Source organism: Cinclus cinclus, chromosome 36 (genome assembly GCF_963662255.1).
Source record: "Cinclus cinclus chromosome 36, bCinCin1.1, whole genome shotgun sequence".
NCBI classification, from domain to species: Eukaryota; Metazoa; Chordata; class Aves; order Passeriformes; family Cinclidae; genus Cinclus; species Cinclus cinclus.
The window spans coordinates 1,005,786-1,033,287 of NC_085081.1; the positions used below are offsets into that span (position 1 = coordinate 1,005,786).

Below are 27,502 nucleotides of genomic sequence, written 5' to 3' on the forward strand. Positions count from 1 at the left end.
AAAATCCGGATTTTTTAACCTCAAAATCTCGAATTTTTTTTGCCCCAAAATCCCGAATTTTCACCCCAAAATACCCAAAATTTTTGCCCCCAAATCCCGCATTTTTTTTACCCAAAACCCACAATTTTCACCCAAAAATCCCGAAATATTTTTACCCAAAAATCTCGACTTTTACACCCAAAAAATCGCGAAATTTTCACCCGAAAATCCCAAATTTTTTTGCCCCAAATCCTCAATTTTCCTCCAAAATTCCCGATTTTTAACCTCAAAATCCCGATTTTTTTTGCCCCCAAAATCCCGAAGTTTTTTAATCCCAAAAACCTCAATTTTCACCCCAAAATCCTGATTTTTTTTTTACCCCAAATTCCCAAAATTTCACCCTAAAATCCCAATTTTTTAACCCGAAAATCGCGATTTTTTTTAACCCCCAAAAACCTCAATTTTCACCTCAAAATCCTCATTTTTTGCCCCAAAATCCCGAATTTTTTACCCAAAAATCCCGAATTTTTTACCCAAAAAATCCCGAAATTTTCACCCCAAAATCCCGATTTTTTGCTCCAAAATCCTCAAATTTTTCACCCCAAAAAAAAATCCCTTTTTTTTTTTTGCCCCGAAATTTGAGTTTTTCACCCCAAAACTTTGCCCCCCTCCCCCTCCACGGATTTTTTTTTCCCAAAATCGGCGTTTTTGACCCCAAATTCGTGGTTTTTGGGTAATAAAAAAAAAATTATAATTATTATTGAGGGGGAAAAAAAGTGGTTTTGTGAAAAGAAATTTTTATTTTTTTGGGAAAAAAAGAGGCGGTTTGGGGAAAAAAAAATTATTTTTTTTTGGGGGGGGGGAAATTTAAATTTTGGGGAAAAAAAATTGGGATTTTGGGGTAAAAAATATTTTACGGGAAAAAAAAAAGGGTATTTTGGGTGGAAAAAAATTGTATTTTTTTGGGAAAAAAATTGGGAATTTTTGGAGGAAAAAGTGGATTTGGGGGAAAAAAAATTGTGTGTTTTTTTGGGGAAAAAAATGGTAATTTTTGGGGGGGAGAAATCGGAATTTTGGGAGAAAAAATTCGGGGATTTTTATGGGAAAAACGAGAAATTTTGGGGGGGAAAATTGGGAAATTTTGGGGGGAAAAATTGGGAAATTTTGGGGGGAAAAATTGGGAAAACTTTGGGGAAAAAATAGGGGATTTTTGGGAAAAAATGGGTAAATTTTGAGGAAAAATTGGAATTTTTTGGGAAATTCTGGGAATTTTGGGGGAAAATATGGGAATTTTCGGGGGAAAAAATGGGAAATTTTTGGGGAAAGAATGGGAAATTCCTGGGGGGGGGGAAAAAGGGAATTTTTTTGGGAAAAAATGGAAAATTTGGAGAAGAAATAGGGAAATTTTGAAGAAAAAAATGGGAAAATTTTGGGAGGAATGGGAAATTTTTGGGGAAAGATTGGGAAATTTTGGGGAGGAAAAAACTGGGAAAATTTGGAGAAAAATTGGGAAATTTTGGGGGAAAAATGGGAAATTTTGGGGGAAAGATTGGGAAATTTTGTGGGGAAAGAATGGGAAATTTCTGGGGAAAAAAAGGAGAATTTTGGGGGGAAAAATTGGGAAAATTTGGGAGAAAATGGGACATTTTTGGGGGAAAAATGGGGAATTTTTTGGGGAAAAAAATGGGGATTTTTTGGGAAAAAATTGAGTGTTTTTTGGGGAGGGGGGGGTAAATGTGCATTTTGGGTGTAAAAAAATAAAACCCGTGGATTTTTAGTTTTTTTTTTTTTTTTGCTACAAAAGAGAAACGCTTTATTAAAATTATTTTTTTTTTTCGGGGTGAAAAAGTGCAAAAAAATCGGGGTTTTTTTCGGTTTTTTTTTTGTTTTGTTTTGTTTTTTGGGTCTTTTTTTTTTTGGGTTTTTCTTTCTTATCGAGGGGGGGTCGGACGCCGTGACGTCAACGGGACGCGATGACGTCAAAGGGACGCGATGACGTCAACGGGACGCGATGACGTCAATGGAATACGATGACGCCAACGGGGCGCGATGGCGCCCACGGGACGCGATGACGTCAACGGGACGCGATGACGTCAACGGGACGCGATGACGTCAACGGGACGCGATGACGTCAACAGGATACGATAACGTCAGTGGAATACGATGACGTCAGTGGAATACGATGACGTCAACGCGACGCGATGACGTCAACGGGACGCGACGACGCCAACGGGACGCGATGACGTCAACGAGACACGATGACGCCAACGGGATACGATGACGTCAGTGGAATACGATGACGTCAACGCGATGCGAAGACGTCAACGGGACGCGGCGACGCCAACGGGACGCGGTGACGTCACACGGAGGCGGTGACGTCAGTAGCAGGCTCCCAGGGAATCCCCGAGCACCAAGGAGACGTTGACGGCCGCCGGTTTACCGGAAGATTTATCCAAGGATTTCTGCGCCAGCCTCAGCGGGATCCTCTCGTGCCCGACCAGGCAGGTGAAAACGTTCCCGGCTTCCCAATCGCTCGCCGGAACCGTCAAGGTGCTGACGGTCACGTGGCGGGCGTGGCCGGAAGGGGCGTGGCCGTCGTCGGGGCGGGGCCGGAAGGTGACGGCGCGGCCGCGGGGGAGGGGCCTCCCGTCGAGCAGCCATTGGACGAGGAGGTCGGGGGGGTTGAAGTCGCGGATCAGGCAGGTGAGGGTGGCCCAGGTGCGTTGGCGGAGTTGTTCGGGGGGCGGGGCCAGCAGGTAGAGGGAGGGGGGGGAGGAGTCCGAGGCTGGAGGGTGGGAAGGGGAAAAAAGAATTTTAAAAATTTTAAGAATATTAATGATAATAATAATAAAAAAAAAAATTAAGAAATTTGAATAAATAAATAAATAAAATATATTTTTTAAAAATAAACAGACAAATAAAGGAATGTAAAAGTTAAAATAAATAAATAAATAAAATATATTTTAAAAAAAAATGAATAGACAAATTAAAAAAAAATTAAAAATAAATAAATAAATAAATAAAGCATATTTTAAAAATACAGACAAATAAAGAAATAAAAAATTAAAACAAATTCAAATAAGTAAATAAATACAATGCATATAAAAAAAGACAGACAAATAAATTTTTAAAAATGTTGAAAAATAAAAATAAATAAATAAAATATATATTTAAAAAGATACAGACAAATAAAGAAATAAAAAGAATTAAAATAAATAAACGATTGAAATATATTAAAAAACACAGACAAATAAAGAAACAAAAAAAAATTTTAAAAAATAAAATAAAATAAAATCTAAAAAAAAATACAGAGAAATAAAGAAATAAATAAATAAAAAATAAATAAAACATTAAAAATATATAAAAATATAAACAAATTAAAAAACAAACAAATAAAAAATTTGGGGTTTTGGGGGGAAGGTTTTGGGGGGCTTGGGGGAAAAATTTGGGGGTTTGGGGTTTTGGGAGAAAATTCGGGGAATTTGGATGAAATTTTGGGGGGAAATTTTGGGGTTTTGGGTGAAAATTTGGGGTTTGGGTTGGGAATTTGGGGAATTTGGGTTTTTGGGGTGAAAAATGGGGATTTTTGAAGTTTTGGGGTGAGAATCGGGGAATTTGGAATTTTGGGTGAAAATCCCGGGTTTTTTTGATTCCAAACCCCGCCCATTTCCGGCCATCTTGGATCCCAATCCCAACCTTCGGCCATCTTGGATCCCGATCCCAAATTTCCGCCGTCTTGGATCCCAAACCCATCCCAAATTTCGGCCATCTTGGATCCCAAGCCCATCCCAAATTTCGGCCATCTTGGATCCCAAACCCATCCCAAATTTCGGCCATCTTGGATCCCAATCCCAACCTCCGGCCATCTTGGATCCCAACCCGGCCTTCCACCATCTTGGATCCCGATCCCAAATTTCGGCCATCTTGGATCCCAACCCAACCTCCCGTCATCTTTCCCTCCTCAATCCCCGCCCGCTTTCCGACCCCTCCCCAAAATTTTGACAATTTTTTTTTTTTTTTTTTTGTTCCCCCCTCCCCTCCCCCGGTCACTCACGCGTCGTCTTCCTCATGGTGACCTCCCTGGGGAAGAGCAGCTCCGGGTGCGCCACGCGGCACGTGAACACCTGGCCGGATTCCCAGGATTCCGTGCTCACCGTGGCCACGCCCTCGGCCGCCAGGAGCCCGTTGGGCTGCAGGGACGGCGACGACATCTTGGTGGCCAAAACTTCACCGTCCTCTTTGAGCCAGGTGATCTCCAGGCCTTCGGCGCCGGCCGCCAGGTTGGACACGCGGCACGTCAGCCGAGCCGCTTGGTCTCGGAAGATGTCGGCGAAGAGCGGAGCCACCGTTTCGACGCGGATGTCGCCGGCGGTCAAGGGTTGGTCATCTGTTGGGTGTGTTGGGCAATGGTCAACTGGAAGAGGCTTCTTGAAGGGTGTTTTGCACCCAAAATGGCCGTTGGTGTTGGCCAATGGTCAACTGGAAGAGCCTCGGTGATGGTTTTGGGTTTTTTGCAAGTCAACTCAATTTAACTCAACTCAACTCAGCCCAACTCAAGTCAAGTCAACTCAACTCAACTCAAGTCAACCAACCAAACCCAACTCAACCCAACCCAACTCAACCCAACTCAACTCAACCAACTCAACCAAACCAAACCAAACTCAACCAAACCCAACCCAATTCAACCCAACCAATTCAACTCAACTCAACCAAACCAAACCCAACCCAACTCAACCAAACCCAACCCAATTCAACCCAACCAATTCAACTCAACTCAACCAAACCCAACTCAACCAAACCAAACCCAACCCAACTCAACCAAACCCAACCCAATTCAACCCAACCAATTCAACTCAACTCAACCAAACCCAACTCAACCAAACCAAACCCAACCCAACTCAACCAAACCCAACCCAATTCAACCCAACCAATTCAACTCAACTCAACCAAACCCAACTCAACCAAACCAAACCCAACCCAACTCAACCAAACCCAACCCAATTCAACCCAACCAATTCAACTCAACTCAACCAAACCCAACTCAACCAAACCAAACCCAACCCAACTCAACCAAACCCAACCCAATTCAACTCAACTCAACCAACTCAACCCATCCCAACTCAACCAACCGAACTCAACCAACTCAACCCAACTCAACCAAATCAACCCAACTCGACCTCAACCGATCCCATTTTTTCACCGTTTTTCATCGGAATTTCACCCCGAAACCACCCAGAACCCCAAATTTCCACCCCCTCCCCTCCAAAAAAAACCCCAAAAAACCCCAAAACTCACATCCGCACTCCATGGCCTTGCTGGTGTTCTTCATCTCCTCGTCCGCCTGGCACGTGAAGACGTCGCCGCGCTCCCACTCGGCCTCGGTCACCACCAGCCGGCTGCCGGTGACGAAGGCCCCGGAACTTTCCGGCGCCGAGGGCTCGGCGGTGACGCCGTCGAGGACGGCGGCGCCGTTGCGGAGCCACCGGATTGGGGCGGAGCCGGGGCCGCGCCGGGGGCCGCGGATTCGGCACAGGAGGGTGGAGTTCCGGTAAGGGCCTTGGAAATCCTCGCGTGCCGGCGGGTGAACGGTGACGACGGTGGCGATGGGAGGGCGAGGGAAGGAACCTGGGGTGGTTGATTTTGGGGGGTTGAGGGGGGGAGATGGAAAAAATTTGGGGTTTTTTGGGGTTATGAAAAAAATTTGGGGTGGTTTCGGTGGTGGGGGGGGAGGAGTTTGGGGTTTTTGGGAGGAAAAATGGGGATTTTGGGGGAAAATTTGGGGGTTTGGGGAGAAAAATTGGGATTTTGGGGTAAAAATTGGGGTTTTGGGGAAAAAAATTGGGATTTTGGGGTAAAAATTTGGGGTTTCGGGGAAAAAAATTGGGACTTGGGGTAAAAATTTGGGGTTTTGGGGAGGAATGGGGGATTTTGGGTAAAAATTTGGGGTTTTGGGGAGAAAAATTGGGATTTTGGGGTAAAAATTTGGGGTTTTGGGGAGGAAAATTCGGATTTTGGGGTAAAAATTTGGGGGATTTGGGGTTTCGGGGAGGAATGGGGGGTTTGGGGTAAAAATTTGGGGGTTTTTTGGGGAAAAAAATTGGGATTTGCGGTAAAAGTTTGGGGTTTTGAGGAGGAATGGGGGGTTTTGGGTAAAAATTTGGGGTTTTTTGGGGGGAAACTTTGGGGTTTTGGGGAGAAAAATTGGGATTTTGGGGTAAAAATTTGGGGTTTCGGGGAGGAATGGGGGGTTTTGGGTAAAAATTTGGGGGTTTTTTGGGGGGAAAATTGGGATTTTGGGGGAAAATTTGGGGTTTTGGGGAGAAAAATTGGGATTTTGGGGAGGAAAATTCGGATTTTGGGGTAAAAATTTGGGGGATTTGGGGTTTCGGGGAGGAATCGGGGGTTTGGGGTAAAAATTTGGGGTTTTTTTGGGGGGGAAAATTGGGATTTTGGGGGAAAATTTGGGGTTTTGGGGAAAAAAATTGGGATTTTGGGGTAAAAGTTTGGGGTTTCGGGGAGGAAATTTGGGATTTTGGGGTAAAAATTTGGGGGTTTTGGGGAGAAAAATTGGGATTTGGGGTTTCGGGGAGGAATGGGGGGTTTGGGGTAAAAATTTGGGGTTTTTTGGGGGGGAAAATTGGGATTTTGGGGGAAAATTTGGGGTTTTGGGGAGAAAAATTCGGATTTTGGGGTAAAAATTTGGGGGTTTGGGGGAAAAAATTGGGATTTTGGGCTAAAATTTTGGGGAATTTTGGGGAAAAAATTGGGATTTGGGGGGTGGGAAATGGGGGATTTTTGGGGAAAATGCGGGGTTTTGGGATATTCCAGTTTTTGGGGGTTTTTTTTTTTTGGGATTTCAGTGCGGAATTTTTTGGGGGGATTTTTTTTGGGACATTCCTGACATTTTTTTTTGAGGACATTTTGGGACATTTTTGCTCATTTTTTGGGACTTTTTTTTTGGGGGATTTTAATTAAGATTTTTTTGGCACATTCCAAACTTTTTTTGAGGACATTTTGGGACATTTTCGCTCATTTTTTGGGACTTTTTTTTTGGGGATTTTAATTAAGATTTTTTTGGCACATTCCAAACTTTTTTTGAGGACATTTCGGGACATTTTCGCTCATTTTTTGGGACTTTTTTTTGGGGGATTTTAATTAAGATTTTTTTGGCACATTCCAAACTTTTTTTGAGGACATTTCGGGACATTTTCGCTCATTTTTTTGTGACTTTTTTTTTGAGATTTTAATTAAGATTTTTTTTTTTTTTTGGGACATTCCTGACATTTTTTTGAGGACATTTGGGGACATTTTTCCGTCCTTTTATTTTTTGGACTTTTTTTTGGGATTTTAATGCGGAATTTTTGGGGGATTTTTCGGCGCATTCCTGACTTTTTTGTCATTGTTGTTTTTTTTTTTTTTTAGGCCATTTCGAGACATTTTCATCTCCATATTTTTTTTTTTTTGGGGGGGTCTTTTCTTGGGATTTCAGAGCTGAAAATTTTGGGGATTTTTTTTTTTTTTTTTTTATTTTGGCCAAATTCCTGATTTTTTATTTTTTTTTTTTAATTTTTTTTTTTTTTTTTTTTTTTTTTGGGGACATTTCGGGACATTTCGGGGAGTTTTCAACGTTCCGGCCTCACCTGGGTTGAACACCTGCACGCTTCGCCCTCCGCGGGCGTTTTCGGCTCGGCACCAAAACGGTTGCCGGGATTTTCCTTCTTCCAATCCCATCCCGATCCTGGAAACCGCCAGGAACGTTCCGGAAGGCCTCGACCACGGCAGAGCCGGGAACGTCGAAACGACGGCGCCGGCCGCGCTCCGATTCTCGCGGTCGCTCCAAGAAAACCCGACCGGAGACGGAAGGAAACCGACGGCGACGCAACCGACGGAAAACGCCGAAACGGCGCCGCAAGGAGAAAGGGGGAAAACGTCCGGACCGCGGATTTGGGCTGGGGGAAAAAAAAAAAAATAAACAACAACAAAAAAAAACAAATTAAAAAAAAAAATAGGGAGAAAAAAAGAAATTGAATAAAATTAAAAGATTAAAAAAAAATTTTAACAAAGGTTTTGGGGGGGGGGAGGGGTGGGAGAGAACGGGGAAAATTTGGTGGGAAACGGCGAAATTCCGGCAAAGATCGGCGAAGTTTCGGGGGAACGGCGGAGTTTCGATGAAAAAATCCCAGTAGAAGAACGGTACGGCCCAGTATGGACCAGTACGGACCAGTACGGACCAGTACAGCCCTGTAGATTCCAGTGTGTACCAGTATGAACCAGTATAAACCGGTACAGACCGGTACAGACCGGTACAGACCAGAACGGACCAGTACAGACCAGTATGCACTGGTACAGACCAGTTCAGAGCAGTACTCACCAATATGGACCGGTACACACCAGTACACACCAGTACACACTGGTATGGACCGGTACGCACCAGTACTGACCAGTACAGAGGAATACTGACCAGTACAGACCAGTACAGACCAGTACGGACCAGTACAGACCAGTACACACCAGTACACACCAGTACAGACCAGTACAGATCAGTACGGACCAGTACGGACCAGTACAGCCCAGTATTCACCAGCACAGACCAGTACGGACCAGTACAGACCAGTACAGCCCAGTACGGACCAGTACTGACCAGTACAGTGCAGTACTGACCAGTACGGACCAGTACAGACCAGTACAGCCCAGTACACACCAGTACTGTCCAGTACAGACCAGCACAGACCAGTACGGACCAGTACAGCCCAGTACGGCCCAGTACACACCAGTACGGACCAGTACAGTGCAGTACTGACCAGTATGGACCAGTACAGACCAGTACAGAACAGTACAGAGCAGTACAGCCCAGTACGGACCAGTACAGGCCAGTCCACACCAGTACTGACCAGTACAGAGGAATACTGACCAGTACAGATCAGTACTGACCAGTACAGACCAGTACAGCCCAGTACGGACCAGAATGGGCCAGTACAGAGCTGTAATGACCAGTACAGAGCTGTAATGACCAGTACAGAGCAGTACACACCAGTACAGACCAGTACAGACCAGTACTGACCAGTACAGACCAGTACAGACCAGTATGGACCAGTACGGACCAGTACGGACCAGTACAGTGCAGTACTGACCAGTATGGACCAGTACAGCCCAGTACAGCCCAGTACGGACCAGTACTGACCAGTACAGGCCAGTCCAGACCAGTACAGACCAGTACAGCCCAGTACAGACCAGTACAGTGCAGTACTGACCAGTGTGGACCAGTACAGCCCAGTACAGCCCAGTACAGCCCAGTACAGCCCAGTACGGACCAGTACAGACCAGTACGGACCAGTACAGCCCAGTACGGACCAGTACAGCCCAGTACACACCAGTACAGACCAGTACAGTGCAGTACTGACCAGTACGGACCAGTACAGAGCAGTACAGCCCAGTACACACCAGTACTGTCCAGTACAGACCAGCACAGACCAGTACTGACCAGTACAGACCAGTACAGCCCAGTACTGACCAGTACAGACCAGTACAGCCCAGTACTGACCAGTACCCACCCGTACTGTCCAGTACAGACCAGTACAGACCAGTACAGACCAGTACTGACCAGTACAGACCAGTACAGACCAGCACAGAGCGGTACAGACCAGTACAGACCAGTACGAACCAGTACAAACCAGTCCAGACCAGTAGAAACCAGTACGAACCAGTCCCAACCAAATCCCCACCCCATCAATTAATTCCCCTCGTTAATTGCAATTAATTCCCATTATTAGCCCCTAATAATCGCCTTAATCCCATTAACCGCTCTTAATTAATGCTAATTATCAAAAACCCTTCTCAATTTGGTGATTAACATTAATTAACAAAAATCTCCTCTTATTTCCCCAATCTCCGATTAATTCCTGGTGGATCAAAGAAATTAATTAAAAACCAATCCAGTTCCACCAAAATCAATTAATCATCGATTAAAGCCCATCGGACGTTGATTAAAATTAATTAAAATCGTCCCGAGGTCAATTAATACGGGTTTAAAATCGATCGAAAACCGATTAATTGTCGATTAAAAATTTCCAAGTCCGATTGAAACTAATTAATGAGAGGGAATAGATTAAAAATCGATTGAAATTAATTAAAAGCCGATTAAGTTCTGTTAAAAATCATTAAAGCCAATTGAAAGCGATTGAAAATGAATTTAAATTGGGTTAAAATTAATTGAAATAAATTAAAACTGATTAAGAACAAATTAAACTCGGTTAAATTTAAAATTAAACCGAAACGTGGGGTTGGGGGAGGAAAAGAGAAAAGAGAAAAAGGAATTCGATTAAAATCAATTAAAATTAATTAAAACCAATTAAAATTAATTCAAGCCGATTCAAACTCAACTAAAACCGATTAAAATCAATTAAAATCAGATAAATTAAGTCGATTTAAGTAAATTTTTTTTAAAATTGTGAATAAATTAAAATTAATTAAAATGAAGCAAAAAGACATCGGAACTCCACTGAGGGAAATTTATAATTAATTAAAGCCAATTAAAATCAATTTATCCGAGTAAAAAATTAATTGGAACCCGACCAAAGGCAATTAAAATAAATTAATAGTGTTTAAAAATCGAATAAAACCTTTTCAATTAAAACTAATTAAAATCGATTGAACGGAAATAAATTAAAAATTAAAAAACTTAATTCAAACCATAACAATTAATTAAAATCGATTGAACGGAAATAAATTAAAAATTAAAAAACTCAATTCAAACCATAACAATTAATTAAAATCGATTGAATCGAAATAAATTAAAAATTAAAAAACTCAATTCAAACCATAACAATTAATTAAAATCGATTGAACGGAAATAAATTAAAAATTAAAAAACTCAATTCAAACCATAACAATTAATTAAAATCGATTGAACCGAAATAAATTCAATTAAAATCTCAATTTAAACCGGATAAAATCAATTAAAATCTACTGAAACAAACAGAAATAAATTAAAATTACTTCAAATCAAATTAAACCAAACCAAAATCGGTTGAAATCAATTAAAGTAAAATTAATCTGAATCGAAAATCAATTAAAATCAAATTAAACCGAATAAAAAATTCATCAATTAAAGCCGAATTAAACTCCGATTAAAATTCATTCAGAATTTTAAAAATCCCAGGAAATTCAATTAAAACTCGATTAAAACAATTAAAACCCAATTAAATCAATTAAAACCAATTAAACCTCGCTGAAATCTCCCCCGTTAAATAAAAATCCCCCTTTAAAAAAATAAAATAAAATAAAATAAAATAAAATAAAATAAAATAAAATAAAATAAAACAAAACAAAACAAAACAAAACAAAATAAAATAAAATAAAATAAATCACAATTTCCACCCTAAAATTCAACTTTTTGCCCCAAAAATCCACCCGGGGAAAAAAAAAAAAAATTGAATTTTTCTGGTTTAAAAGAAAAAAAAAAAATTCACATTTTTAACCCAAATTTCCGACCCAAAATTCAATTTATTCACCCCAAAAAAATCCAATTTTTCTGCTAAAAAATTCCTCATTTTTAACCCAAATTTCCGACCCAAAATTCAATTTATTCACCCCAAAAAAATCCAATTTTTCTGCTAAAAAATTCCTCATTTTTAACCCAAATTTCCGACCCAAAATTCAATTTATTCACCCCAAAAAAATCCAATTTTTCTGCTAAAAAATTCCTCATTTCTAACCCAAATTTCCGACCCAAAATTCAATTTATTCACCCCAAAAAAATCCAATTTTTCTCCTAAAAAATCCTCATTTTTAACCCAAATTTCCGACCCAAAATTCAATTTTTTTTCCCCGATTTCACCCAAAATTTGTTTTTTTTTTTTCTTATTTTCTCTCCGTTTCCCCCCAGGTGTTGTTTTGACCCAAAAAAGGGGAAATTCACCCCAAAAATAAAAATCCCCGAGTTCTCCTTTTTTTTATTATTTTTTTTCTTGTTTTTTACGAAACCGAAACCATTTTGGGGCCGAATTTCCCCTTTTTGGTTCGATTCCATTTTCGGGTTCTAAATTTTTAAATTTTTAAATTTTTTAATTTTTTTTAATTTTAAAAATTTTTTTTTTTAAATTTCTGGCCCCGATTTTGGGGTGAAAAAAAGGGAAAAAAGGGCTCGGAGTTGATTTTTTTTAATTGGGTTTTAATTGGGTTTTAATTGTTGTTTTATTTTTTTTAAATTATTTCAATTTTTCAATTTTTGTTCTCGATTTTATTTCTTTGAGTCCTTTAGTTTAATTTAATTTAATTTAATTTAATTTCTTTAACTCAATGTAGTTTAATTTAATTCAATTTAATTTAATTTAATTTAATTTAATTTAATTTATTTAAAGCAGTTTAATTTGATTTAATTTACTTTAATTTAATTTATTTAACTCAATTTAGTTTAATTTAATATAATTTAATTTTAATTTAATTTAATTTATTTAACACAATTTAGTTTAATTTAATTCAATTTGATTTAATTTAATTTATTTAACGCAGTTTAATTCAATTTAATTTGATTTAATTTAATTTATTTAACTCAATTTGATTTAATTTAATTTATTTAACGCAGTTTAATTCAATTTAATTTGATTTAATTTAATTTATTTAACTCAATTTGATTTAATTTAATTTAATTTAATTTAGTTAACTCAATTTAATTTAATTTAATTTAATTTAGTTTGATATAATTTGATTTAATTTGATTTAATTTAATTAATTCCTTCTGATTAATTTAATTTAATTAAATGTATTTAACACAATTTAATTTAATTTATTTAACTCAATTTAATTTAATTTAACTCAATTTAATTTAATTTAATATAACTCGGTTTAATTTGATTTAATTTAATTAATTCCTTCTGATTAATTTAATTCAATTCAATGAACTGCATTTAATTAATTTTAAATTAATTTACTGCCTTTAATTCGATTTCAATTAATTGGATTTAATTAATTTGATTTCATTTCATTGCCCATAATTGAATTTCATTTTAATTCTGTCCCATTTCTTTATTTCTTTTTAATTTCATTTCATTAATTAAATTCAATTTCTTTGAACCGAATTTTCTCTTTTTTTTTTTCTTTTTTAAAAAAACCCACCAAAAATTAAATTATGAAAAATCCGTTTTGAATTTAATTTATATTGAATTTCGGAAAATTCGATGTAATTTTTTTTTTTTTCATTTTTAACCCAATTTAATCAATTTTATTTAATTTATTTTTCAATTTTTCAGATTTTTCTCTTTTTTTTTCTCAATTTTTTTCCAACTTTTTTTCTCCATTTTTTCCTCATTTTTTCCTCTTTTTTCTCCATTTTTTCCTCAATTTTGTTCTCATTTTTTCTCATTTTTTCCTTTTTTTCCCTCATTTTTTTCCCTCATTTTTCTCCATTTTTCCATCATTTTTTTCTCAATTTTTTTTCTATTTTTTCCTCAATTATTTTCTCATTTTTTCCTCATTTTTTCTCATTTTTTCCTCATTTTTATTCTCTTTTTTTTCCTCAATTTTTTCTCAATTTTTCTCATTTTTTTTCTCATTTTTTCTCATTTTTCCCCCATTTTTATTCTCATTTTTTCTCAATTTTCTCTCTTTTTTTTCTCATTTTTTCTCCATTTTTCCTCAAATTTTTTCTCATTTTTTTCTCCATTTTTTCTCATTTTTTTCCCCATTATTTTTCTCATTTTTTTCCCCATTATTTTTCTCATTTTTTCTCATTTTTCCCCAATTTTTTTCTCATTTTTTCTCCATTTTTATTCTCATTTTTTTCTCATTTTTTTCTCTTTTTTCCCCATTTTTTCCTCAATTTTTCCTCAATTTTTTCCCTTTTATTCCTCATTTTTTCCCCATTTTCCTCCTCATTTTTCTCCTCATTTCCCCCCCTCATCTTTTAACCAATTTCACCCCTTTTCACCCCAATTTTTTCCTTTTCATTTCATTCCTTTCATTTTCCCCGTTTCCCCCCAAATTCAACTTTTCAAAAAACCTCAAAAAACCCCAAATTTTAACCTAAAATCCCCCCCCTAAAAAATCACATTTTTACTGACAAAAAATTGACCTTTTTTCACCCAAAAAAAAAATCACTTTAAATCCCCTAAAATTGAACCAAAAATCTCATTTTTATGCCCGGAAAAAAAAAAATTAAAAAAACCCCAAAATGACAATTTTTCACCCCAAAAATTCTCTAAAAATTGAAATTTTTTTTTAACCCCAAACCTTTCAATAATTAAAGTCCCGGATTTTAACTCAAATCTCACGAAATTTAACCAAAAATCCTCATTTTTTCACCATTAAAAATAACAATTTTTACATCCCAAAAAAAAAATAATTCCGATTTTCACCATTTAAAAAAATCCAATTTTTTCAGGATAAAAAAAATTCAAATTTTCACCATAAAAAAAATGAATTTTTCCCCATTAAAACCCCCGATTTTTACCAAAAAAAAATCAATTTTTCCCCCTTAAAAAATCCAAATTTTCCCCATTAAAAACCCCAATTTTTACCAAAAAAAAATCAATTTTTCCCCCTTAAAAACCCAAATTTTCACCATTAAAAACCCCAATTTTTACCAAAAAAAATCAATTTTTCCCCCTTAAAAAATCCAAATTTTCCCCATTAAAAACTCCAATTTTTACCATTAAAAAAATCAATTTTTCCCCATTAAAAACCCCAATTTTTACCATTAAAAACCCCAATTTTTACCAAAAAAAATCAATTTTTCCCCCTTAAAAAATCCAAATTTTCCCCATTAAAAACTCCAATTTTTACCATTAAAAAAATCAATTTTTCCCCATTAAAAACCCCAATTTTTACCATTAAAAAACCCAATTTTTCCCCATTAAAAACCCCAATTTTTACCATTAAAAAAATCAATTTTTCCCCATTAAAAAACCCAATTTTTACCAAAAAAAAATAAATTTTTCCCCATTAAAAAACCCAATTTTTACCAAAAAAAAAATCAATTTTTCCCCATTAAAAAACCCCAATTTTTACCATTAAAAAAATCAATTTTTCCCCATTAAAAACCCCAATTTTTACCATTAAAAAAATCAATTTTTCCCCATTAAAAACCCTAATTTTTACCAATTAAAAAATCAATTTTTCCCCATTAAAAAAATCCAAATTTTCACCATTAAAAACCCCAATTTTTACCATTAAAAAAATCAATTTTTCCCCATTAAAAACCCAAATTTTCACCATTAAAAAACCCCAATTTTTACAAAAAAAAAATCAATTTTTCCCCATTAAAAACCCCAATTTTTACCAATTAAAAAATCAATTTTTCCCCATTAAAAAAATCAATTTGTCCCCCTTAAAAAATCCAAATTTTCCCATTAAAAACCCCAATTTTTACCAATTAAAAAATCATTTTTTCCCCATTAAAAAAAAGAAAACCCCCCCCAAAAAAAATATTTAAAAAAAAAAAAAAATCCCCCGAAATGATTTTCCCGCCAAAACTTTCCCGCCATTCCCATTTTCCCGCCAAAACCGCCATTTTTGTGGGGTTTTTTTTTCCCGCCAAAAAAAAAATTTTTTTTTTTTCGGCCAATTTTTGATGGGGGGATTTTTTTTTTAAAAAAAATAAAAAAAAATATTTTTTTTGGGTGAAAAAAGTTGGATTTTGGGGGGGTCGGGACTCACCGTTGGACACCGTGACCGTCGTTCCGCTGCCCCACGCGTCAATAGCAGCTCCCACGGTGGGCGGGGCCAACGAGGGGCCCGCGCCAAAACCGCGATTTGGGGAGAAAAACCCGGATTTGATCATTTTTGGGAGGGAAAAAAAAAAAAATAAATAAAAAAGGGGGGGGAAAAAAATCCGGGTTTTTTGGGGGTTTTTTTGGGGGGGTTTTTGGGGGTTTTTTAAGAGTTGTTTTTGGCGGGATTTAGGGGGGTTTTGGGGTGGGTGATGTGGGGGGAAAAAGAGGGAAAATTTTGGGGTGAAAAAAGGGGAAAATGGGGAAAATTAAATTTTGGTGATTTTGGTAAAAAATGGGAGGGAATTGGGATTTTTTAGGGTTTTTTGGGTGGTTTTGGGGGGATTTAGGGGGGTTTTGGGGTGGGTGATGTGGGGGGGGATAAAGGAAAAATTTTGGGGTGAAAAAAGGGGGAAATGGGGAAAATTAAATTTTGGTGGTTTTGGTAAAAAATGGGTGGAAATTGGGATTTTTTGGGTTTTTTTGGGGGATTTAGGGGGGTTTTGGGGTGGGTGATGTGGGGGGGGATAAAGGAAAAATTTTGGGGTGAAAAAAGGGGAAAATGGGGAAAATTAAATTTTGGTGGTTTTGGTAAAAAATGGGTGGGAATTGGGATTTTTTGGGTGTTTTTTGGGGGATTTAGGGGGATTTAGGGGGATTTAGGGGTGGGTGATGTGGGGGGGGATAAAGGGAAAATTTTTGGGGTGAAAAAAGGGGAAAATGGGGAAAATTAAATTTTGGTGGTTTTGGTAAAAAATGGGTGGGAATTGGGATTTTTTGGGTGTTTTTTGGGGGATTTAGGGGGATTTAGGGGGGTTTTGGGGTGGGTGATGTGGGGGGAAAAAGAGGGAAAATTTTGGGGTGAAAAAAGGGGAAAATGGGGAAAATTAAATTTTGGTGATTTTGGTAAAAAATGGGTGGGAATTGGGATTTTTTAGGGTTTTTTGGGTGGTTTTGGGGGGATTTAGGGGGGTTTTGGGGTGGGTGATGTGGGGGGGGATAAAGGAAAAATTTTGGGGTGAAAAAAGGGGAAAATGGGGAAAATTAAATTTTGGTGATTTTGGTAAAAAATGGGTGGGAATTGGGATTTTTTGGGGTTTTTTGGGGGATTTAGGGGGGGTTTGGGGTGGGTGATGTGGGGGGAAAAAGAGGGAAAATTTTGGGGTGAAAAAAGGGGAAAATGGGGAAAATTAAATTTTGGTGGTTTTGGTAAAAAATGGGTGGAAATTGGGATTTTTTGGGGTTTTTTGGGGGATTTAGGGGGGTTTAGGGGGGTTTTGGGGTGGGTGATGTGGGGGGAAAAAGAGGGAAAATTTTGGGGTGAAAAAAGGTGAAAATGGGGAAAATTAAATTTTGGTGGTTTTGGTAAAAAATGGGTGGGAATTGGGATTTTTTGGGTGTTTTTTGGGGGATTTAGGGGGATTTAGGGGGGTTTTGGGGTGGGTGATGTGGGGGGAAAAAGAGGGAAAATTTTGGGGTGAAAAAAGGGGAAAATGGGGAAAAAAAAATCTAAATTTTTTTTATTTTTTGGTGATTTTTTTTTTTTTGCGACTTTTTTTTTCGGGTGGATTCCACCGGGAAGGGGAGAAAAAAAAATTGGGGAAAACGGGAAAAAAATTAAAAAAAAAAAAATTAAAAAAAAGTCCGAAATTTGCCCAAAATTTGGGAGAAAATAAAAAAAAAATAAGTTTAAAAAAACCCCTCGAAATTTGCCCAAATTTGGGTTTAAAAAGTTGTTCCAAAAATCCCGAAATTTGCTCGAATTTGGGGCAAAAATGATCCAAAAAAATCTCGAAATTTGCCCAAAAATTTGGGGAGAAAAAAATGTTCAAAAAACCCCCGAATTTTGCCCAAATTTGGGTTTAAAAAAAAGTTTTTAAAAATCCCGAAATTTCCCCAAAATTTTGTTAAAAAATGCTCCAAAAAATCCTGAATTTTCCCAAAATTTGGGTTAAAAACAATGTTCAAAAAGTCCCGAAATTTGCCCAAAATTTGGGGAGAAAAAAATGTTTAAAAAATCCCGAAATTCGCCCAAAATTTTGTTTAAAATTGCACCAAAAAGTCCTGAAATTTGCCCAAATTTGGGTTTTCAAAAATGTTAAAAAAATCCCGAAATTTCCCCAAAATTATGGAGTAAAAAATGTTAAAAAATCCCGAAATGTTCCCAAAATTTGGGAGAAAAAAAAAGTTCAAAAAATCCCGAAATTTCCCCAAATTTGGGTTTTAAAAAAATGTTTTAAAAGTCCCGAAATTTCCCCAAAATTGGTTTTTTAAAAAATGTTTAAAAAAATCCCGAAATTCGCCCAAAATTTGGTTTAAAAATGCACCAAAAAAATCCTGAAATTTGACCAAATTTGGGTTTTAAAAAATGTTTAAAAAATCCCGAAATTCGCCCAAAATTATGGAGTAAAAAATGTTAAAAAACCCCGAAATTTTCCCAAAATTTGGGAGAAAAAAATGTTCAAAAAATCACGAAATTGTCCCAAAATTATGGAGTAAAAAATGTTAAAAAATCCCGAAATTTGCCCAAAATTTGGTTTAAAAATGCACCCAAAAAATCCTGAAATTTGCCCAAATTTGGGTTTTAAAAAATGTTTAAAAATCCCGAAATTTTCCCAAAATTATGGAGTAAAAAATGTTCAAAAAATCACGAAATTTTCCCAAAATTATGGAGAAAAAAATGTTCAAAAAACCCTCGAATTTTGCCCAAAATTTGGTTAAAAAATGCACCAAAAAAATCCTGAATTTTTCCCAAATTTGGGTTTAACAAAAAATGTTTAAAAAAATCCCGAAATTTGCCCAAATCTGGGACAAAACCGCTCAAAACTGGGAAAATTTCACTCGGATTAATTATTATTATTATTATTATTATTATTATTATTATTATTTTTATTTTTATTTTTATTTTTATTATTTTTATTTTCATTCCATTTTATTTTATTTTATGTTATTTTATTTTATTTTATTTTATGTTATTTTATTTTATTTTATTTTATTTTTATTTTATTTTATTTTATTTTATTTTATTTTATTTTATTATTTTTATTTTTTTTTTAAATGCTCCAAAAACCCCCCCAAAAAAATTTTCCCCCAAAATTTGACTCAAAAACCTCCCAAAAAATCGGGACGAAAACAAAACAAAAAAAAAAATAAAAAAAATAAAAAAAAAACCAAAAAAAGCGAGATTTTGGGTTTAAAAAAAAAGAAATAAAAATTTTAAAAAATTTAAAAAAAAAATCAAAAGGAACAGCGGGGGAGGGAGAGGAGGGATTTGGGTGGAAATTCGAGGATTTTGGGTAAAAAAAAGAAAAAAGGGGGGTGGGGAGGGATTTTTTTTTATTTTTGCTTTTTTTTGGGTTTTTTTTTTTTTTTTGGGGTGAAATTCTCGGGTTTTTGGGGTTTTTGGTTCGGCGCGAGCCCCCGGGAGCAGCAGCGGCGGCTCCGGGGCCGCTCCCACGGTGAGAGCGCGGTGCAAAAAAAAAAAAAAAAAAAATAAAAATAAAAAACAAAACGAAAAAACAACAACAACAAAAATAAAAATAAAAAACAAAACGAAAAAACAACGAAAAAATAAAAAACAAAACGAAAAAACAACAAAATAAAAATAAAAATAAAAAACAAAACGAAAAAACAACAACAAAAAAAATAAAAATAAAAAACAAAACGAAAAAACAATAAAAAATAAAAATAAAAATAAAAAACAAAACGAAAAAACAATAAAAAAATAAAAATAAAAAACAAAACGAAAAAACAATAAAAAATAAAAATAAAAATAAAAAACAAAACGAAAAAACAGCAACAAAAAAATAAAAATAAAAAACAAAAACAACAAAAAAATAAAAAAACAAAACGAAAAAACAACAAAAAAATAAAAATAAAAAACAAAAAGAAAAAACAACAACAAAAAAAATAAAAATAAAAAACAAAACGAAAAAACAACAACAAAAAAAAATAAAAAAACCCGCAGTTGATTTTGGGGTGAAAAAAGTCAAAATCGGGAAAATTTTACCTGGGAGAGGGGATGGAGGAGGGGGAAAAAAACCAAAAAAACAAAAACAAAAAAAAATTTGGGGAATTTTTTTTAGGGGGAGGATTGGGAAAAAAAAAAAAAAGGGGGGGATTTGGGGAAAAAAAAAAAAATTTGGGGTGAAATTGGGAGAAAATTTTTTTTTTGGGGGGGGGGAAAAGGGGGAAAAAATGGGGGAAATTTTGGGGGGAATTGGGAAAATTTTTGGGGGGGAATTGGGAAAATTTTTTGGGGGAAAAAGGGAAAATCGGGGAAATTTTAGGGGGGGGGGGAATTGGGAAAAATTAGGAAAATTCGGGGAGGGAAAGAAAAAAAAATCAGGATAATTTTTTTGGGGAAAAAGGGAAAATTTTGGAGGGAAAATCGGGAAATTTTTTTTGGGGGGGGGGAAAAGGGGGGGATGGGGGAAAAAAGTTCGGGAAGTTTTGGGGGGAATTTTGGGGGAAAATTTGGGAAAATTTGGGGGGAAAAATCGGGAAATTTTGGGGGGGAAATTTGGGGAAGGATGGGGAAAATTTGGGAAAATTTGGGGGGAGGAAATGGGAAAAATTGGGGGAAAAAAAAAGAGGGAAAATTTTGGGGGGGGGGAAATGGGAAAATTTGGGGGGGAAAGGGAAAATTTGGGGGAAAAAAAGGGGAAAAATCGTGAATTTTTGGGGGGGATTGTGGAAAATTATGGGGAAAAAAATGGGGAAAATTTGGGATGAAATCGCGAAATATTTGGGGGGGAAATGGGGGGAAATTGGGAAATTTTGGGGGAGAAAAAGGGGAAAATGGGAAAAATTGGAGAAAAAGGGAAAAAATGGGAAAATTTTTTTTTTGGGGGGGGGGGGGGAAAAGGGGAAATTGGGAAAAATCGGTAAAATCTGGGCAGGGTTTGGGGGGAAATGGTGAAAAAAAGAGGAAAATGAGCCCAAAATGGGGTTAAAATAAATGGAAAAAAAAATAAAAAAGGATAAAATTGATCCAGATTTGGGTCAAAAAAGTCAAAATTAATCCAGATTTGGGTCAAAAAGGTGAAAATTGATTCAAGTTTGGGTCAAGTGTTCATCCAAGGGTTTCAAGGTCAATGGAAGAGTCTCAAGGTCAATGGAAGAGTCTCAACCCAACCCAAAGGCTCTTCCCATCCCGATCCCGGAACGTTCCACTCAACCCAACCCAAACCAACCCAACTCAACTCAACCCAACCCAACCCCCTCTTCCTCTTCCACTCAACCATGACCGACCCAACTCAACCCGACCCAACTCAACTCAACCCAACCCCCTCTTCCTCTTCCACTCAACCATGACCGACCCAACTCAACCCAACTCAACTCAACCCCACCCCGTCTTCCTCTTCCTCTTCCACTCAACCATGACCGACCCAACTCAACCCAACTCAACTCAACCCCACCCCCTCTTCCTCTTCCTCTTCCACTCAACCATGACCGACCCAACTCAACCCAACTCAACTCAACTCAACCCAACCCCCTCTTCCTCTTCCACTCAACCATGACCGACCCAACTCAACCCAACTCAACTCAACCCAACCCAACCCCCTCTTCCTCTTCCACTCAACCATGACCGACCCAACTCAACCCAACTCAACTCAACTCAACCCAACCCCCTCTTCCTCTTCCACTCAACCATGACCGACCCAACTCAACCCAACCCAACTCAACCCAACCCAACCCCCTCTTCCTCTTCCACTCAACCATGACCGACCCAACTCAACCCAACTCAACTCAACCCAACCCAACCCTCTCTTCCTCTTCCACTCAACCATGACTGACCCAACTCAACCCAACTCAACTCCACCCAACCCCCTCTTCCTCTTCCTCTTCCACTCAACCATGACCGACCCAACTCAACCCAACTCAACTCAACTCAACCCAACCCCCTCTTCCTCTTCCACTCAACCATGACCGACCCAACTCAACCCAACTCAACTCAACCCCACCCCCTCTTCCTCTTCCTCTTCCACTCAACCATGACCGACCCAACTCAACCCAACCCAACCCAACCCCCTCTTCCTCTTCCACTCAACCATGACCGACCCAACCCAACCCAACCCCCACGCACGCCTCGGGGACCACCCCGAGGTTTTCCTCCACCCATCCCCGTCTCCGGCACCGCCGTGAGCGGCACAGAAATAGGCGCCGGAATCCTCGTCCTCGAGGTCGTTCATGGTCAGCATCACCGAGCTCCTCCCGTCGTCCCCGGATATCCAGAACCGGCCTCGCGCCGACGCCGCGTACTCCACCTCCCGCCCCATCGCCGCCACCGCCTCCAACCCGGCGCCGACTTTTTGGCGCACCCAAAGAATTTGGGGCGGGCGTCGGGAATCGAAGCCGGATGCGCGGCACACGAGAGTCAGGGACCCCCCGGGTTTCTGGAGGTCCCCCCCGGACTCCACCAGGGTCACGGCCGCCCGGAGCCCTGCGGAAAGAAGGGGAGACGGGGATCAGGACAAATCGCCGGATCCGGGCGTGGCCCGGGGTGGGCGTGGTGCCCGGGACCCACCTGGCAGGGCCAGCAGGGCCAGGAAGGCGAGGAGCGGGAGGGAGCTCGAGGCCATGGCCGCGATCGGTGCCGGGTTTGGGGTCCCGGGGGGTTTTTATGGGGGAAAGGGGCGGGGCTTGGTGGGGAAAAGTGGGCGGGGTTTGGGGAGGGGGGGCGGGGTTTTGGCGGGAAAGCGGGGGTGGGGCGGGAATTAACGGTTTGATTGGAAGGGTTCGGTTTGGTAATTAGCAGGTCTGGTGTTAATCAATTTGTTGAGTGGGTGCGAGTTAATTGAAGGAGACCGGTGCGTTAATTAATGGCTCCAAATTAATTACAAGATCCCGATACATTAATTAATGGGTCCGAGTTAATTACAAGAGTCTGATGCATTAATTAATGAGTCCGAGTTAATTACAAGATCCCAATACATTAATTAATGGGTCCAAATTAATTACAAGAGCCCAATACATTAATTAATGGGTCCGAGTTAATTACAAGAGTCTGATGCATTAATTAATGAGTCCGAGTTAATTACAAGATCCCAATACATTAATTAATGGGTCCAAATTAATTACAAGAGCCCAATACATTAATTAATGGGTCCGAGTTAATTACAAGAGTCTGATGCATTAATTAATGAGTCCAAGTTAATTACAAGATCCCAATACATTAATTAATGGGTCCAAATTAATTACAAGTGCCCAATACATTAATTAATGGGTCCGAGTTAATTACAAGAGTCTGATGCATTAATTAATGACTCCAAATTAATTACAAGAGCCCAGTACATTAATTAATGGGTCCGAGTTAATTACAAGATCCCAATACATTAATTAATGGGTCCAAATTAATTACAAGAGCCCAGTACATTAATTAATGGGTCCGAGTTAATTACAAGAGTCCGATACATTAATTAATGACTCCAAATTAATTACAAGAGCCCAGTACATTAATTAATGGGTCCGAGTTAATTACAAGGGTCCAATACATTAATTAATGTGTCTGAGTTAATTACAAGATCCCAATACATTAATTAATGGGTCTGAGTTAATTACAAGAGTCCGATGCATTAATTAATGGGTCCGAGTTAATTGCAAAAGCCGAATTTTTTAATTAATGGGTCCCATTTAGCTGCAGGCATCTAATTAATTAATTAACAGGTCCGAGTCGATTTTAAGAGCCCAGTGCATTAATTAGTGGGTCCGGTATTAATTGCAAGAGCCCAGTTCATTAATTAATGGGTCCCACTTGATTACAGGCATCGAATTCATTAATTAATGGGCGCGAGGTAATCGCAAGGGCCCAATTAATTAATTAATAGGTTCGGGTTCATTGCAAGAGCCCAATTAATTAATTAATGGCTCCGGTATTCGTTTCAAGGGCCCAACTAATTAATTAATCCGTCCAAGTTAATTGCAAGAGCCCAGTTCATTAAATAATGAATTATTTTTCTGGTGTTAATTGCAATACTCCAGATTATTAATTAGTGGGTCCAGGGTTAATTTCAAGGGCCTAATTAATTAATTAATGTGCCCGAGTTTATTTCAATTAATTAATGGATCCGGGTTAATTGCAGGCGTCCAATTAATTATTTAACACCGCCAGTGTTAATTGAAGGAGTCCAATTAATGGGCCCTCATTAATTGCAGGAGTGTGGTTAATTAACGTTCATTTCAGTCAATCAAATAATTAAGGGATCTCAGTTAATTACAGGCATCCAATTAATCAATTAATGGGTCCATTCCGGTTCATTAATTAAAGGCGGTGGGTTAATTGCAAGGATCCCTTTAATTAATTAATTAATGGGTCTGGGTTAATCGCAGACACACAATTAATTAATTAATCAGAGGCCTGGGGTTAATTTCAGGCATTGGAGGAGCCCAATTAAATTAATTAAAGGATCAGGGTTAATTGCAGGTTAATTCCCTTTAAGTAATTAATGGATTGAGGTTAATCACCAGCGTCCAGTTAGTTAATTAATTAATTAATTAATTAATCGGCGAGGTGATCACGCAATCCACCATCACAGGCACCCAGTTAATTAATTAATTAATTAATTAATTAATTAATCGGGGTTAATCACAGGCACCCAATTAATTAATTAATTAATTAGCTGGGATCAAGCGCGGCAGAGTAATTAATTAATGGATAAAAGGGGGGATAATCACAGGGTAATTAATTAATTAAGGGACACATCGGGATGGGTCACAGGGGTCTGATTAATTAATTAATCAATCAACATTAATCGCACGCACCCAGTTAATTAATTGATCGATAAAGATGTTTGATTAACACGAGGCAACAAATTATGGCAGGGATCAATTAATTAATTATTAATAATTAAATCCCGGGGCGGGGGTGGGGGGGGGGGTTTGGGAATTTATTCAATTAATTAATTTAATTAATTAATCACGCGAATCACCGGAGGTGCCAATTAATTAATCAAGCGAGCCCTTAATTAGCTGATTTATTAATTAATCAAAGCGAATATATCGTTATATCACGATTAAATAATGTGAGGAATTAATTAATTAATTGCCGTTAATCCGCCTTAATTAACGGTGACGTCACCGATTAAATTTTTTTTTTGGCGGGAAAAAAAAACAGAGCGGCCACCAGAGGGCGCCAAGTGCGCAAAAAAATAAAATAAAATAAAATAAATAAAATAAAATAAAACAATAAAATAAAACAAAACAATAAAATAAAATAGTAAATTAAAATAAAAAATAATATAAAATTAAAAATTTAAATTAAATTAAAAATAATAAAATAAAGTAAAATAAAATAAAACAAAATAAAAATAATAAAATAAAAAATAAATAGCAATAAAATAAAAAATAAAATAAAATAAAATAAAATAAAATAAAATAAAATAAAATAAAAAAATAGAATAAAATAAAATATAAAAACTGAAAAAAATAAAAGGAAACAAAATAAAATAAATAAAAAATAAAATTAAAAATAAAATTTAAAATAATAAAAATTAATAAAAACAATAAAATGAAATAAAAATAAAATTAAAATATTAAAATAAAAAATAAAATAAAATATAATAAAATAATAAAAAATAAAAGAAAATATAACAAAATAAAATAAAATAGAATAAAATAATAAAAATAAAAGAAAATATAACAAAATAAAATAAAATAAAACAAAACAAAACAAAATAAAATAAAATAAAATAAAATAAAAAATAAAATAATGAAATAAAACAAAACAAAATAAAATAAAACAAAACAAAATAAAATTAAATAATAAATAAAAAAACGGGAAATTTTGGGGTGGAATCGGCAAAATTCGGGGAAAAAATCGGAATTTTGGGGCAAGCTGGGAGGATTTGGGGTGAAAATGCAGAAATTTGGGAAAAGAGCCCCGGGTTTGGGGTAAAAAAGTGGGGATTTGGGTCTGGGAAAGGCGGCAATTAACAGGGAATTTTAATTAATTAATTAGCAGCATTGCCATTGGTCAGTTAATTGCCCAATTAACGGCTTGTTATTAAATCTGTAATTAATAACCCTGTAATGAACCGCGATCTGTTAATTAATTAATTAATGGCACAGCCCTGCCTGACCCCGCCCCATTGATCGCTAATTAATGGAGTTAATAACCCTGTAATGAACCGCGATCTGTTAATTAATTAATTAATGGCACAGCCCTGCCTGACCCCGCCCCATTGATCGCTAATTAATGGAGTTAATAACCCTGTAATGAACCACGATCTGTTAATTAATTAATTAATGGCACAGCCCTGCCTGGCCCCGCCCCATTGATCGCTAATTAATGGAGTTAATAACCCTGTAATGAACCACGATCTGTTAATTAATTAATTAATGGCACAGCCCTGCCTGACCCCGCCCCATTGATCGCTAATTAATGGAGTTAATAACCCTGTAATTAACCGCGATCTGTTAATTAATTAATTAATGGCACAGCCCTGCCTGACCCCGCCCCATTGATCGCTAATTAATGGAGTTAATAACCCTGTAATTAACCACGATCTGTTAATTAATTAATTAATGGCACAGCCGTGCCTGGCCCCGCCCCATTGATCGCTAATTAATGGAGTTAATAACCCTGTAATTAACCACGATCTGTTAATTAATTAATTAATGGCACAGCCCTGCCTGACCCCGCCCCATTGATCGCTAATTAATGGAGTTAATAACCCTGTAATTAACCGCGATCTGTTAATTAATTAATTAATGGCACAGCCGTGCCTGGCCCCGCCCCATTGATCGCTAATTAATGGAGTTAATAACCCTGTAATTAACCGCGATCTGTTAATTAATTAATTAATGGCACAGCCCTGCCTGGCCCCGCCCCATTGATCGCTAATTAATGGAGTTAATAACCCTGTAATTAACCGCGATCTGTTAATTAATTAATTAATGGCACAGCCCTGCCTGACCCCGCCCCATTGATCTCCCGACCTCTGCCAGCCATTCCAGCCCCTTCCCGGGGCTCTGGCGGATCCAGAACATTCCGTAATTCCCGAAATTGAAGCCGGATGCGCGGCACACGAGAGTCAGGGACCCCCCGGGTTTCTGGAGGTCCCCCCCGGACTCCGGCAGGGTCGCGGCCGCCTCGTCCCGTCCCCAAATCTTCACCGGTTCTGCCCCAAACTCCGCTGGATCGGTCCCAGATCCCCACCCGAGGTTCCCGGCGCGTTAAAACCCAACGAACCCGGCGATTCGCCCTGATCCCCGTCTCCCCTTGTTCCCGCGGGGCTCCGGGCGGCCGCGACCCTGCCGGAGTCCGGGGGGGACCTCCAGAAACCCGGGGGGTCCCTGACTCTCGTGTGCCGCGCGTCTGGATTCAGTTTTGGGAGTTACAACATGATGTGGATCCGCCAGAGCCCCGGGAAGGCGCTGGAATGGGTCGCCACTATCAGCAATGGTGGCGGCACCTGGTACGCGCCGTCGGTCAAGGGCCGGTTCACGATCTCCAGGGACAACGGGCAGAGCTCGGTGACGCTGACCATGACCAACCTCAAGGACGACGATTCCGGCTCCTATTTCTGTGCCAGGTGTTACAGCAGTGGTTGGTACAGTGGTTATGGTGCTGCTGCTGGTGCTGGTTATGTTGACGATGCTGCCGGTGTTCCCCGGTCCCCATTTTCTTGCTGCCCCAAATATCCCAGAATTCCCCCATCCTTGCCCAAATCCCAGCCCTTCCGCTCAAATCTCGGCCATTCTCTCCCAAACTCCTCCATCCTTGTCCCAACTCTCCACTTCCCCCCCATCCAGTTCGGAACGTTTCACCCAAATCTCCACCTGCTCTCCCAGCCCCTGATTGGCCGAGCTGAGGCGGA

At 38.0% G+C, this 27,502-nt stretch overlaps 2 gene segments (V, D, J or C); one reads left to right on the forward strand and one right to left on the reverse strand.

The window, feature by feature from the left end:
• Positions 1–1,445: 1,445 nt before the first annotated feature.
• On the reverse strand, positions 1,446–7,962 carry LOC134055889 (Ig mu chain C region-like; the record flags this gene model as incomplete). The annotated part of the segment is given in 5 exon segments: positions 1,446–2,858; positions 3,859–3,902; positions 4,034–4,366; positions 5,275–5,604; positions 7,620–7,962. Coding segments are annotated over 5 exon segments (1,551 nt in total), but the record flags the coding sequence as incomplete, so codon positions are not given.
• A 12,479-nt stretch (positions 7,963–20,441) lies between these two features.
• LOC134055890 (Ig heavy chain V region 914-like) lies at positions 20,442–27,496 on the forward strand. The segment is given in 3 exon segments: positions 20,442–20,466; positions 26,902–27,288; positions 27,438–27,496. Coding segments are annotated over 3 exon segments (471 nt in total).
• The last annotated feature ends 6 nt before the right edge of the window (positions 27,497–27,502 follow it).